The sequence below is a fragment of the Dasypus novemcinctus genome, chromosome 6 (genome assembly GCF_030445035.2).
Source record: "Dasypus novemcinctus isolate mDasNov1 chromosome 6, mDasNov1.1.hap2, whole genome shotgun sequence".
NCBI classification, from domain to species: Eukaryota; Metazoa; Chordata; class Mammalia; order Cingulata; family Dasypodidae; genus Dasypus; species Dasypus novemcinctus.
In genome coordinates, this window is record NC_080678.1 from 80,766,214 (window position 1) to 80,781,396 (window position 15,183).

A 15,183-nucleotide genomic window follows, 5' to 3' on the forward strand; every position below is an offset into this window, starting at 1 on the left:
AAACGGGCCCAGTGCCTCCCCGCGGTGGTCACGAGGCGGGGGGAGTTGAGGCTGGTTGAGCCCCGTAAGCAGCAGGGATGGGTGGGGGCTCCCCGAGGCTGCCGAAGCCCCTTCTGTGCCCAGGGAGCCGTTTCCTCTGTGCGGGGTGGCGAGGACCTCAGCGCACCGTCCCCCACGGCCCGTGTTTCCAGCCGCTTTGCCCCGTTCCAGGAAGAAGGACCCACCCCGCCCGTGCGCTCTGCTCCGGCTTCCTCTCCCAGGCACCCAGAGGCCACTGCCCCAGATACACGAGCCGGGCGAGCCCCACACACCGGGCGAGGTGCTAGGGTGGAGGCGGGGCGCACGGCCTTTTCAAGGTGACTTCGTTTCCTCGGAGAGGCTGGAACCGAAACCGCAGCTCCTCCAGGCCTGACTCCTCCCTGCCCGCAGGGGTGGGAACGCAGGCAGGAAGGGGCAGGCCTGCGGTGGGCGGGAAGAGCTCTTGAGGCGCCCACAGGCCCTTAGCGGGCCAGGAGGGGAGACTCAGATTCCTGAGGCCAAGTATCTAATCCAACAGCCTTGCCACCTGACCTCCCTCCTGGCCCACTGAGGCCAAGGACCCCAACTGGGAGGCCCAGCAGCCCCTCACCCCCACCTCCCCATCCTCATCCTCGTCAGAGTAGTAATGTGTGTGCCGGGCACGGGGCCCCAGGATCCCATAGGAAGCCAGACTCAGGCACAGCCCTGCCTTCCCAAGCCTGAGATACAGCCCAGGGAAGAAACTGCTGATCAAATGATCACACCCTTACGTGTGTGCCCCAAGGGAGAGCCTGTAGTAAGATACGATCTGGTCAGCGAAATCTAAGAGGGCTTCCCTGAGGAAGTGACTCACGCTGCAATCTGCAGGATGCATAGGAGTTAGTGAGCAAAGAGGGAAGATCTGGTCAGCGAAATCTAAGAGGGCTTCCCTGAGGAAGTGACTCACGCTGCAATCTGCAGGATGCATAGGAGTTAGTGAGCAAAGAGGGAAGAGCATGTCAGGCAGAGGGAAGGGCATGTGCAGAGGCCCTCAGGTGGGGTGAAGCGCAGTGGGTCCAGCAAGGCCTTGGCGGGAGGAGGGGCATCTGGGAGGGACCAGATCACAGGGCCCTGAGAGCAGTGCGGTGGGTGATATTACTCCCACTTCACGAGTGGGCAGACCGGGGCTCAGGGAACTCCCTGGCCCAAATTCCCGATGGATGGGCAGGGTCTCCGTGAGTGGGCTCGTGACTGTCTCCCAGGCAGCGAAGGAGGGCAGGGACTGACGCACAGACCCCTCTGCCGGCTCACCGATTCCTCCCAGCGTCTCAGCATGGAGGTATTCCTGCTCCTATTTTCCCACCAAGGAAATGGAAAATCAGAGAGGTGGCGTAACTTTCCCCTAGTCGCACAGCCGGTAAGGGATGAAGTGGGCCGCGCTGCAAAGCTCGGGCTCCTTGCGTTTTGCTTCTGTCAGCTGCCGGAACGGCTAGCCCTGAGAGGCAAAGCCGATTAAGGAGGGAGCTTGACATGGAACCTCCTGTGCAAGGTGCAGAGGTCAGCAGGCTTCCCCCGGGGTCCCTTGCCAATGGGGGGCCCCAAATTCCAGGGCCCGGTAAGAAAAGGATGGGGTCTGGTTGGGGCAAAGCAGTGGGCAGAGGCCTGTCCCGGAAATCCTGAGCCTGAGCCTCCTCCTTGGCTCCTCCTCCCTGGACACGAGGGACCCACATGGCCCTGCCTCTGTGTCTCTGTGGCCACCTGAGGGCTGGCGGCTCCTCCCCTGGTCAGATCACAGCTCAGCCCCTGCGGGAGGGGCCTGACCTGTAGACACAGAGCCCGAGCTCTTTGCATGCGATTTGCCTGTCCCCGGCTTTCATCTGACGGTTGGGAAGTCCCCCCCTGCCCTGCCCCCACAGGGACTGCCATGCAGCCTCCTGGCCGCCAGCCGTGGCCGTGCTCTGGTTCCTTCCCTCGAATCCAGGCAGGTGTCCCGGCCATAGCCTGCTGCCACGTGAGCTTTAGCTGGCCTGCACATGATTTTCTTTCATTTTTTTCATTTATGTCTGATGTCACGTAAAAATCTAGATTCCTAATTTCTCTTGGAAAAGTAGGAAGTTATGCCAATACACAGCTAGCGGTCGCTAATGGATTTGGAGTGGAGTAGCTCCCATCCCCTTACCCAGGGCGCTTTCCTGCTCTCCCGGCTCCGCTGCCTCTTAGAGTGCCCCTGGCCTCCCCCCTTGCCCTCCAGGGCTGGCGGGCGCTCACCTGTGCAGCCTCCCCTGCCAGTCTCCAGCGCCTTTGCTGCAGTGGGCTCAGGGTCCTTTCGAGGCGGGGATGGGCCTAGGTGAGCTCTGAAAGCTCGCCCTCGTTCCGCCACCAGTTGGGGGTCTGCTCCCCGCTGGACCCAGAAGGAGGGGCACGGAGGAGGGAGGACGTGGGTCTCTGACCACAGTCCCCGCCAGGTCTACATCACCGTGCTGGACGAGAACGACAACAGCCCCTGGTTCGACTTCACCTCTGACTCAGCTGTCAGCGTGCCCGAGGACTGCCCCGTGGGCCAGCGTGTGGCCACCGTCAAGGCCCGGGACCCTGATGCGGGCAGCAATGGGCAGGTGGGCACCAAGTGAAAGAGCCCGTGTCTTCCCTGCCATTGGCAGGGGAGTCGTCCCAGCCTGCCCAGCTCTGCTCCTGTCCCCGAGGACCGCCTACACGCACGAGTCCCCTTCTGTGGTCAGGGCTAGGAGGCAGAGCCGCTTCACAGAGCCGTGTGGGCTCTTGGTCCTGCCTGAGCCAAGTGGACACACAGCACTGGTCAGCCTTAGCTCGGCCTCACCAGGAGGTGAGAGCAGGGGGCGTAAGCTTCCCTTACTCCCAGGTCCAGAGGCCAACCCTCCAGCAGGCCCAGGTCCCCGCGGGACAGGCTCCTCTGCCTCCTGCTTCCAGCACCCCAGCCCGGAGCAGGAACCACTGCCTTCCATCCAGGACTGGGCACCCCTGGGGCACAAGGAGGCAGGCATGGTGGAGTGCAGCCACTTCCACACCCTTTTTTTTTCTCCCTCCCCCCACCCCCCCCAAGCTCTCTGCAATCTGTGTCCATTCGCTGTGTGTTCTTCTGTGTCCACTTCTATTTTTGTCAGCGGCACCAAGAATCTGTGTCTCTTTTTATTGCGTCATCTTGCTGCATCAGCTCTCCGTGTGTGCAGCGCCATTCCTGGGCAGGCTGCACTTTTTTCACATGCAGCACCTCTCCTTATGGGGTGCACTCCTTGCACATGGGTCTCCCCTACACTGGGGACACCCCTGCATGGCATGGCACTCCTTGCGTGCATCAGCACTGCGCATGAGCCAACTCCACATGGGTCAGTAGGCCCTGGATTTGAACCCTGGACCTCCCATGTGGTAGGAGGATGCTCTATCAGTTGGACCAAGACCGCTTCCCGATTTCCACACCCTTTTGATCCGTTCTATGAATTGGTGGTTTTGTGCACAGGTGTGTTTGAGTGGAAGGTTTCCACAGTTACAAAAATGATTTATACACCTCTGGGGGACCCAGAGAGGCTGGCTCTGGGGCTAGAGGTCTGTGGGTTCAAAGCCCCATTCTCTTTGGCACTTACAAGCTGTGTGACCTTGGCCAGTAGCTTGACATTTCTGAGCCTCCTGTCTATGAACCGAAAGTTCCTTTCTGACGGGTTGTTGGCAGAGCCAAATACAATCCATGCGACACCACGGCCCACGCTGGCTCATAGCAGGAGCTCCATCATCGGTAGTGCTTTCCCTTCCCACCCTGAGAAAACGCCAGTGCAGTGGGGTGGTGGGACCTGCCCCCGTCCAAGTCCCCTGGCCCATAGACCAGCCCTGGGGCCCCCCACCCCCTGCTGGAGGAACATAAATGATGTCTGCATGGAACCCTCTGTTCTCAAAAGCCCCAGCTGAGCAGACCACCCAGGGTGGAGGGGGAGGCAGGCCTCCCGCCCACCCGCCCTCCCCTTCTCCCCCCTCCACAGGTGGTCTTCTCCCTGGCCTCGGGCAACATCGCCGGGGCCTTTGAGATCCTCACCACCAACGACTCCGTCGGGGAGGTGCTTGTGGCCAGGCCCCTGGACAGAGAGGAGCTGGACCACTACATCCTCAAGGTGGGTGGTGGCCCCCCGGGCTGAGGGCCGGTCAGCTCAGCCCTTGGCCGCGCACCGCTGGCCATGCGGGGAAGCGCTCGGCCCATCGGCACACCCTGCTGGTCAGCTTCCCTGCTCTCCCCAAGTCACACAGGGGCAGGGCAGAGAGCAGGAGGGAGGCCGACCTGGAAGAGGGGGACCTGGGAGGGATCCCTGAATTCCAAGCAGGAAGCAGCTGTCCCTGCTGAGATAAGAGCCAGCGGACCAAGCCTGGCTGCGCTGATAGAGGCCAGCCTCCTCCCCCAGCTCACTGTGACCTTGGGCAGATTATTTACCCAGGCTGGGCTCAGTTTCCCTACCTGTGCAATGCGCAGGAGAGCCTGTTCTTGGCCTGCCGAGGCCAAGGTGAGAAGCAAGTGTTAGGTGCGAGAAGTCACGAAGGGCCGCTGTGGCTGGCACATTTCCTGAGTGGTCTTGGGGGACCAGGGGTGGCTCTGAAAGGAGCTGAGCTGGAGCACTCACTGCTGCTCCAGGGACCTCTGGACGGCATCAAGGCTCACAGGAACAGTCACCAGCTCGTTGCTGGAAAGATTATTTGAGGCTGATTTGGCTATTTGCCAGAAATCAGATCGGCATGGACCTGAGTGCATGGGGCAGAGGCCTTTGGGGCTGAAGGCGGGGGTCCTGGGTCAGGTCACAGGCCCAGGGTCATACTCAGGGGCTGGCAGGGCCCAGATCACAGTCAGGGGTCAGATCAGGAGGTAAAGGCTCGGGCAGACAGGGGTCAGATTCCAAAGCAGGACACCGAGGCAGACAGAGGCTGGGCAAGGATTGCTTCCAACACGGGCAGAAGGTGAAAGCCTCGGGGAGGGTCCCGAGCTGGCAGGGGTGGATGGGCGAGTCTCCTAGGCCTCCAGGACTCCTTACTCCTGATTCCCCACCGCCAGCACCCTTCAGCCCTGGCTCTGGCCATGCTTCCTCCTTGTAGGTTGTGGCTTCAGACCGTGGCACCCCTCCACGCAAGCAGGACCACATCCTGCAGGTGACCGTCCTGGATGTCAATGACAACCCTCCAGTGATCGAGAGCCCCTTTGGGTACAACGTCAGTGTGAACGAGGTATGGGCAGACCCCGCCGCCTGGACAGCCGGCCATCCTGGACCTGTCCATGTGTCTGTCTCTCCCTCTCGTCGCTCAGGCCCCCGGGTGGGGACTGTGGCTTACTCGTTCATAATTAGATGCCCCGGGCCTGGCCTGGGTCCTGGAATGTGGTATATTTTTGTGGTAGGAGAGGTGAGGAAAAGAAGATAGTTGTCTTTCACCTGACAGGAAGCTGAGGTTTACCTTTGGAGAGTTGCTGGGGAGAACAATATATTTAGTATTCTGCCTTAAGATTAAGCCACTGCAGGAGAATTTTTGCTCCAGCATTGCTGGATATCATGCCAAGTCAGACCGTCGTTAGGGCAAGATAGCACAGGGCTTTAGAGTCCAGCTCAAAGCCTGGCTCTGGACAAATTACTTCCTAACCCCCCAGCTTCCTTATCTGAAAATGGGAATAACCCCCCTGCCTAACTCTTAGGGCTATAGAGAGGATTCGATGAGTTAACTCAGGACCTGGCACATAGTAGGCATTCACCACCATCATCGCCATCTTCATCCTTGCTCCAGGTAGACGAGGCACAACTTCTTGAAGGTTTAGGTTAAGCATTGGGCTGCCAGGAGCAGGCACTAGACTTTGAATCCAGAATGACCCCTTTCCTGCTCTTCTCCCAGAATGTGGGAGGGGGTACCACTGTGGTCCAGGTGAGAGCCACCGACCGTGACATCGGGATCAACAGCATCCTGTCCTACTACATCACCGAAGGCAACACGGACATGACTTTCCGCATGGACCGCATCAGCGGTGAGATTGCCACACGGCCCGCCCCGCCGGACCGCGAGCACCAGAGCTTCTACCACCTGGTGGTCACCGTGGAGGACGAGGGCACCCCCACCCTGTCGGTGAGTGACGGGGTGGGCACAGGGAGTGAGAGCTGGGTGAGGGGTGGCTCTACCTTCTGGGAGAGGGGAAAGCAAGATGGGTAGAAACAGAATTCCAGGCAGTGGGGTGAAGCTTTGAAAACTCGTTTATCATGTGTTTAGTCCATTAACCCACAAGTACCTAGGGAGTGCCTGTTGCATGCAAAGCTACAGTGGTATTTCTCATGCGTCTACAGCCACTCAGGCTTCCATTCAGTCTTCTTTGCTCTGGCAGAGCAGCTTATGGATTGGTACAGGTGGAGACCTGTACATTAGGGCCCAGCCCCAGGGGCAAGCAGGAGCTCAAATCCATCCCACATTCCACTTGCCAAGCTGTGCGCCGCTGGTGCCTTTGTGACAAACAGGAAAAGGTGTCCTCTGACCCCCTCTCCCTAAATCATGTTGGAGGGACATGTCAAGGTGAGAAGGGACTTGGCAGGGTCATCCAGTCTGACGTCTGAATGCACATGGCCATCGCCCAAGGTAATGTTTGCAAGGTCAGAAAGGTCGGCGGGGGCCTGAGGGACTGAGTGGTGAGACTGTCTGAGGAGTGATAGGCTTGGGTGGGAGGTGAGTGAAGACTGGGAGTAGCTTGCAAATGAGAGTGGGAAATTCAGAGTCAGGAGCACCAAGCCGGAGCCCGCTGTGACCTGGCTGCGTGATCATGAGCAAGCCAGCGCCTGTCAGAACACTGCTTTTGTCATGTGTGAAAGAGCAATAATAGTATCTGCTTCAGAGTTGTTGTTTGGGAAATCAAATTAGATCATTTGGAAGTACTTAGTAAATGATGAGGAGAAAGAGGAGGAGGAGTGGGTCTATGACACAATAATGCAGCCTTACACACCGAATTAACCTTAGAGGCATAAAACCACCATCATCTTTTTTTAAGTCATTTCGTAGGCTGGCGATTTAAACCTGGTTTAGCTGGGCAATTCTTCTGGTACCATCAGCGCTCTCTCATGTGTGTGTGGGCAGCTGCATGACAGCTGAATGGCTGTGCTTCTGGGGCTTGGCTGTCTGTCAGCTGGGGCACAGGGAAAACCAGCCCACGTATCTCTCTTCCCCTAGCAGGTTAGACCACGCTTGTTCCCATTGGCAGTTGGAAAGGGTTCCAGGACAGAGAGCAGAAGCATGGAAGGCCTCTTGGGGCCCAGGCTTGGAACTGGCACAAGGTCACTTCTGCCACATTCCATCGGCCAAAGCAAGTCACAGGGCCAGCCCAGATTTAAAACATGGGAAAACAAACTTTGCCTTTTGTTGCAGCACTTTAAATGTGTCATCCCACTGCCTTCAGACCTCTGAGGTTCCCACTGAGAAATCGGCCATAAGTGGCTTATACGTTATGTGTTACTTCTCTCTTCATCTTTGGCTGTCTACAGTTTGATTATAATGTGTCTCAGTGTAGATCTCTTTGAGTTCATCCTTCTTGGAGTTTGTTGAACTTCTTGGATGTGAAGATTGATGTCTTTTATATCAAATTTGGGGGCTTTTGACCATTATTTCTTCAAATATTCTCTCTGCCCCTCTCTAGTACTCCACTCCTTCTAAGCATAGGTTGGTGTGCTTAATGGTGTCCCACAAACTCTTAGGCTCTGCTAATTTTTCTTCATTCTTTTTTGTTCTGTTCCTCAGACTGAATAATTTCATTTGATTTATATTCAAGTTGACCGATTTTTTTCTGTCTGCTCAAAGCTTCTGTTGAACCCTTCTAATAAATTTTTCATTTTAGTTATTGCACTTTTCAGCTCAAACTTTTCTATTTGGTTCCTTTTTATAATTTCTGTGTCTTTATGGATATTTGCTATTTATTGATATGCCATCCTCCTGGTTTCTTTAGTCCTTTGTTCTTTTGCCCTTTAGAACTTAAGCATATACATGATTGATTTAAAGTCTTCATCTAGCAAGTCCAGTATCTGCTTCTTCAGGGATAGTTTTTGTTCAATTCTATTTTTTTCTATGAATTGGCCAGGCTTCCTTGTTTCTTTGCATGATTCATAATTTTTTGTTGAAAGCTGGATGTGTTGAATATTATGATGTGTCCCAAAAAAAGGAAAAGGAAGGGAGAAAGAAGGAAAGAAGAGTAGCTAGATGATAGAGAGAGATGATAGATAATAGATGATAGATAGATAGATAAATAGATAGATAGATAGATACATACATACATACATACATACATACATACATAGAAATACTCCCCAGGTTTTGCAGATTGGCTCTGTGATAGGGCATTCCCTCAATGCCTAGCCAGGCCTTTGACAACTCTGCCTCAGCCTTCACTTCCTGCTTGTGCTGAGGCTAAGTCAGAGCTGAGGGCTTAGGGTCCTCGCAGGTTGTTCCTGAGCATGTATCCTCTCCTGAGCATGTCCATAACTTTTTAGGTTCCCTTTCTCCAAAAAATCTCACTCCCAGGCTTTAGGAATGTCTGTTGTTTCCACAATTGTTATTTTTTTGCTCGCAGTGGCAGTGACTTGTTCATTTGGCTTTCATTGTTTTCAGAGACTCCTGTAGCTACTCCACCCTTTTAGAGTTCCAAGTTAGGCAAAACAAAGGGAAGCCCCCTGCAGCAGTCTTTCAGCAAAATCCCTGTCGGTGGGAAGAGACAAACAATTCCTTGGGAGCCAAGTCTGTTCTGCTCCCTGGGGATCCAGGTGCCCAGGCCTGGAATCAGGCTGTCATCTTCGACTCTGCCACAGCTTGGGAGGCGGGCTAAAGCCGGGATGAAGTAAAATGCCGCAAAGATCTCCTGCCCAATTTCAGTGGCCTTTCTCCAGGCTGAGTGTTTGCTTGGTTACTGTAAACCTCTGACTGTTTTCCAGAGTTCCTAGGGTTTTTGCCAAGATTTTCAGCGTTTCTGGGGAGGGACAGTCCCTGGAGGGCCCTGCACTGTTATTATCACTGACATCACACTCTAAACTCCACCTTTTGAGGAAAGAAGTTGCAACATCACATTACAGGGAGTGTGGAGATAGAGGTGAAGACTTGGGGGCATTTTTGCAGTAAATCTTCCACAGTGATGTGGTAACCATTAGGGAACCTGCTTGTAAATGAGGCCTCAGCTCTGTCCCTTTCCCACCCTCAGGTGACTCTAGAGCCCCCCTCTCCTTTGGCAATGGCACTGTGGATTGGGGGGCCAGGGCAGCGCTGGGCTGGGCTCGCTATCTGGCAGTGTCTCCAGCGAGCCTGGTAGAAAGGGGGCCAGTCCCAGGAAACCCCACCACCACATTCTGAGGAGCCCAGGAATTGGCACTGGCTCTGGGAAACCCCCTGGGGATCCTCAGTTCCAGGGCCGCCCAGTGTCACCAGTGTCCCTTCAGTCAGTCACACCCAGTGGACCAAATAGAGGCACATTTAAAGGACACAGGATGGAGGATAGCGCCATTTATTGTGGTGACTTGGGGGGCCCAGTTTTGACATAAACCCTCCCCAGTTGTTACCAAGCACAGCTATTCCCAAAGGCCCACCCTATCCGCTATAAAGGAGACGCACAGCTCTCAGTGAGAAGGTGATTTATTCCAAGTGCACAAGCAAGGAACTTGGGGAATCTTCCCAAAAAATCAATTCAGAGTGAGAATGGGGGCGAGGGTTTTTATAGGGGAGTAGGGGTCGAGGCTCACGTGGTGACTACTCTGATGCATTCCTCCACGTAGGTGGTGACTCTGGAATTTTTTGACAGGATCTTGTGACAGGGTGTGGGGAGATTTCATAATCCTGTCTTCTCTCCAGCACGCTAAACTCTTGCTTGTCGTGGTTCACAGTCTTTTGTCCTTGAGGGAAGGGTAGATTTCCTGGGCTAAAAGGTGCTCCCAGGAACCACTCTGTGGTTTTGCTGAGATGTTATCTTATCCCTGACATTCCTGGGAGTAGAACTGGGAAGGTCCGGTTATTGTTCTTCTAGGAACTAAGAACAAAGTTTAAGCTACTTAGAGTAGATTAATAGAAAACCAGTTCCACTAGATCTGGGGAAGGTATTTTAAGTTTTCAGAGCTGCTTAAGAATAAACTTTTTTAATAGGCACATTTTCCAGCTATCACAATTGCACCTAGCTTCAAGGAGACTTACCCCTCCTGGTCTTCCCTCCAATAGCAGGTAGAGATGCTTTCAGCTGCAAGTAACAGAAACTTAACTGTGGAGTCATAAATAAATCAGAATATATTTTTCTAATATAGCAAAATTTCTGGAGAGAATTATAAACGTTGGTTTCGTGTTCAATAATACCAGTGCTAATATTTTTTGGCCTTGCCCTCATGGTTGCAAAATGGCTACTATAGCTCCAGCTATCATGTCAGCATTTAAAGCAAGATGACAAAAGGACATCTTTTGCCAGCCACATCTGCCCCTTAATGAGGAAAGCAAACGCTTTCCCAGGGCCACCCTCCAGAGTCCTGCTTATGTCTCGTTGACCACAAGTGGGTCGCATAGGCATCCTAGGTTCAAGGCAGGCTGGAAAAATGAGGGACAGGACTGTCATAATTGACTTATTTCTCTAGGCTAGTTACATCACTGCCTCAAATGAAAACAGGGTTCTGTTAGTGAGGAAAAGGTGGGAAATAGATTTCGGGTAGGCAACCAATAGCATCTGCCACACTGCTCTCTTCCCCATTTTGACCTAGTGACCCCCCCACCCCTCCCTCATTAGTTCTAATGGTGATAAAACATGAAAATCATCTTAACCATTTTAAGTGGACAATTCTGTGACATTAAGTACATTGACACATACGTAATTTTCACCATTAAGTATTTCCAAACGATTTTCATCATCCGGAACCAAAACTCATCCTCGTTTAGCAATAGCTCCTCATTGCCCCTTCGCCCCACCCCTGGTAACCACCACTCTGCTTTCCGGCTCTGTGACTTGCTGCTTCTAAGCCCTTCCTTTAGGAGGCATCCTACCGCCCACCACGTTTTATACCCTGAGCGCAGAGGCCAGGTCTGGCTTCCTGTTGGTCCCCAGAAGAAGTGGGAATTGAAGAAACGGAACTCCTCCTGGCCCCCCAGAACAGACGGGCCACTCCCCAGACAGTGCCCGCAGGACGCGGGACAGGTGCCAGTGGACGGGAAGAGTCTCCATCCGGACCCTCTGCAGATGCCCGTGCCAGCCCCCGGGCCCGGGGCACTGCCTCCTCCCACTCGGGCGCCGACGTTCTGACCCTCCCTGCAAGCAGCTCTCAGCCCTGCCCCGTGGTGAGCGTGGGGGGCGCAGGGTGGCGAGGAGCGCCGTCTCCTTCTCCACCCTCCTCGTCCTGCCATCACCATCACTGCTCCCCAGGGCCCCAGAAAACAGCCTCAGATGAGGAGGTCGGGGTGGAGGCCCCTGAGGCCGTCACCAGGGGAATGTGTGTCTGGCCTTCTGGCTGAGTCAGACCCCAGCTTTCTCCAGACACAGATACAAACAAACAGCCACGGGCACCAGCTGGAGAAAAATCTTAAGTTGAGAAGAGTCTGTTTCTTTCTCAATTTTTTTTTTTTTTTACTTTCTTGGGAAAAAGAACCCCATGATTTGATTATGTGCAGGGGACACCTCAGTAAAGGACTGCAGTGACCACAGAAGCATAATTTGAGAACCTACTACTAGGCCATAATTGTTCACTCATTCATTCATTCATTCATTCAGCACCTACTTCATGCTAGACCCTGTGCTAGAGGCTAGGAAGTCAAGAGAGAGCACCAGGAGCACAGAGCCAGAGCCAGGGGAAGTTTTCTGGAGGAGGCATTTGCAGCCATTTACTAAAGGATGAGGATCTCTAAGCAGGGGCCTGGGATTTGTCTACCAAGAGCCTCCCAAAAGCCAAGAGAAACCCTACTTCCCAGCTGCCTCAGCTCTCCATTTCTTGCCTCCACCCACCCCCAGTTTTCTGAGACCAGAATATTCCTGCAAACAACTTAGGTGGCTCTTCCCAACTGTCATCCTTATATCATGCACACTTGGAACAGTTTGTGCTGCAAGGGTCAGTCGAGGTCCCTCCCACAGTGGGTTCCACCCAGCCCGGGGAAGTCATTGTGCAGCCTCGGCCCCTGGCTAGCTCCCAGCTGTGGGTGGGGAGGCCAGGCTTGGGGGACATCTAAGTGGACGCCAAGGAGGCCCCTGCAAGAGGAAGGGCTGGGCCCGGAGAGGAAGGACGGAAGGCAACTTCTAGGTCAGGGCTGAGCCCCAGCCTCAGAGGCCCACTGGCAGGGGCTGGGAAGGGAGGGCGGCAGCCGCCCTGCCACACGACACACGGCCAGCAGGCTACACAGTCCCAGGGGAAAAGCCCTGGCTTCTCAAGGCTGGTGGGACCTGCAGAAGTCACCTGTCCAGGCAGGAGGACAGAAAATCTCCCACCACCCCTTTCTGGTACGAGTCCCCAGCAGCTGCCGCAGCTAGTCTGTGAGCTGGGGACACTGCTCTTGGCAGCTCACCTCCTGTGTTTAGGGCAGGGGCTCTTTTGTTTATTAAACTTGGACCCGCCTCCTGCTCGTGAAGCTTGCTCCCCTACCCCCCCACGCCAGCTCAAGCTCTGGAAACCCCAAGTCTGGTCCCCTCCCCGTGCTACACACCAAGTAGATACGCCTTCCCTGGCTCAGGATGACTAAATCCAGACCCTTCCCCTAGCTCTGCCTCTTGAGGGATGTTCTGCAGCTGCTCAAATGCTGCAGGTACCACTGGCTCAGTTGCTCCGAAGAGCCCAGGGCTATGCCCAGTGGTGGGCTGAGAGCTTCTCCCTTCCCCATCCTCTTCTGGTCTCTGAGAGCCTCCCCTGCTGTGAGGAAGTGGGGTGCACGGGCCACCATATCCACTGGGAGTCCTGTGGCTTCAGGGTTGCTAACAGAAAGAGGGTGGCAAGAGCTGATAGGGGAGGAGCCAACCGTATTAGTAACAGGGTCTTGTGGCTCTGCCAGATGGCCAAGGCCAGGGCAGGCAGGGCACACACAGAGCATTTCTGGTGTGGAGTGGGGTAGAGCTGTGGGCTTGTGGGTGCAGGCTCAGCTCCTGGAGCCCAGGAATATGCAATAGGCAAGTCCAGGGTGAAGGCCATTCAATTCAGCCCTGGCCTGGGAAGCAGGATACTGGACTTTAGATCCAGCTTCACCGCTCACTTACATAACAAGACACAAACTTGGGGACCTCAGTTTCCTCGTGCGTTAAAGAGGGACAATAAAAACTCCGACGGTTTTCAGGGGTGGGCAGATCAAACAAGTAATAACACATAAAATGTTTTCACAAGCTCAGAGTACTTTAACTTCCCTCTCTTGTGCCCTGGACAGACATTGCTAGCCGATCACAGCACTTTCTCACCAAGCCGTATTGATAGTTCAAAATCCCTCTCAACCCATATTTCAGGAAGACATACCAATAGATCAGAGTTGCTTTAAGAAAAAAATGAAACCTCACTGGCCTTCAACAAGCTCAGAGTACTACTGCTGTTGAGGAAATGCTGCCAGGCCCAGACAAAGCTGCTAGGAACTAGACCTGGTAGAAAGTTGGAGGTGGCGCTAACAATTGGGAGGGGTCAGAGAACAGAACCCCGGCTCCCTGGGTTAGCCGCACGCGGTGGTGTGGCTGTGTGCCAGTCACCAGCCCAGCAGGCGGGTCACAGGAAGGGCCCTTGTTGGACCAGGCCTCCTGGAACTCACAAAAAGTTAGGGAGACAAAGCAGCCAAGCTGGAAAGAGAAGTCGAGAAGAGGGAGTGTCCAGTGAACGTGCCAGACTCCGTGCTCACTGCGGACTGGGGTGGACGCTCAGCTGGGCCGTGAGTGTCTAATTCTCAAGAGGCCTTTGCGTCCAGCCTCCTGGCTGGCAACTCCAGGTCCTCTTCCTGGCCATTGCGGCTCCCTTCGGGGTCGCTGAACAAATCTTACCCCTGCCCCCAGCACGGCGAGGCCAGGCCTGAGTGCTCGAGCTGACCCCCACGTGTGAGGGAGCTCTAGCTGGGCAGGAGTGAGGGCAGCCCCAGGGGTGGACTTTTAGAAGAGGCCCTTGGGTTCCCACATCACCACCCCTGTGCCCATTGCTGCAGCCACCCCCAGGCAGGGCCCGCCTGACCCACTAGCAGGTTTTACCAGTGCTCCGTGGCACGTTTTCAGGTAGTGCCGAGCAGTCCTCAGCTCTCTTCCCATGGTGCCTGACATCCATTCCCTTAGTCTCTCCCGTGGAGGGTCTTTATTACATGTTGGGGGATGGGCAATGTGGCCCCTAACTCCGACTCATCTCCTAACAACGAATTAGTTCCTAAAACAGAGATTTCCCTCCCAGGGTCTCCTACGGTGCCAGGAATCCAGTCCTCCATGAGCCTCCCACGCTCACGCCCCAGCCCACCCTGCTCAGCGGCAGACCTCACCCAGGACCCCCCACCCTGCTCTGGGCCCCCGGCCCACAGGGGCTGAGCCAGAGCCGGTAGGGACCTCCTCTCCCGGGGGGGGCTGACGGCTCCTGAGGGGCCCGCATCCCTGGAGAGGGCACAGAGGGCTGCCCCAGCGCCGACCCTGCCCCGTTCTGCGCTTGGCAGCAGCAGGATGGGTGCCCCGGTGGCCGCGGGGGGCAGGGACGGTGGGGATGGATGAAGCCGGAGCCTGGAGCTCGGAGTAAAGTTCACTGAAAACAGGAAACCACCAAGTTACTGCGCGGCGTTCACTGTAAGGGTCCCCAGAAGACGGCGGGGAGGCCGTGCAGGAGGGCGCTGGGGAGGAAGTGCGGTGGCTTCTCAGGGGCTCCTCCCTCCACGTGGTAGCTGCAGCAGGCCGGGGAGCTGCAGCTGAATTCTTAGAAGTCGTCTCTGCCTCGAGGTCAGGAGGGGCAGAGAGAGCTTTACCTGAGCTGGGGGACGGGGATTCGGCTCTGGTGGCTCGTCCTCTGACGTTAGGGACAGCCCCGCCCTGCCAAGGAACAGGTGTCACCCTCTCCATCCCGGCCCCGTGGGCCCCCGAGAGCTGTGGCAACAGCTCCCTCTTTGTGTGGCAAGTGGCACTGAATATCATGGGGGCAGAGGGACTAGAAGACGGGACCCCCAGGGAGACGAGGAGGAGCCCCTGGCACAGCAGGACCGAGGCCCGTGGGTCTGAACGCAAGGCCACCCGTC

At 55.4% G+C, this 15,183-nt stretch overlaps 1 protein-coding gene across 2 annotated transcripts in view; it reads left to right on the forward strand.

The window, feature by feature from the left end:
- The window catches only part of CDH23 (cadherin related 23), a 438,368-nt gene that overhangs the window by 361,543 nt on the left and 61,642 nt on the right, over positions 1-15,183 (forward strand). For both annotated transcript variants that reach the window (XM_058298988.2, XM_071215845.1), the window contains 4 exons: positions 2,463-2,612; positions 4,005-4,133; positions 5,101-5,229; positions 5,884-6,111. In XM_058298988.2, coding sequence (XP_058154971.1) covers positions 2,463-2,612; positions 4,005-4,133; positions 5,101-5,229; positions 5,884-6,111 — 636 coding nt within the window. The remainder of the gene's footprint in view (positions 1-2,462; positions 2,613-4,004; positions 4,134-5,100; positions 5,230-5,883; positions 6,112-15,183) is intronic.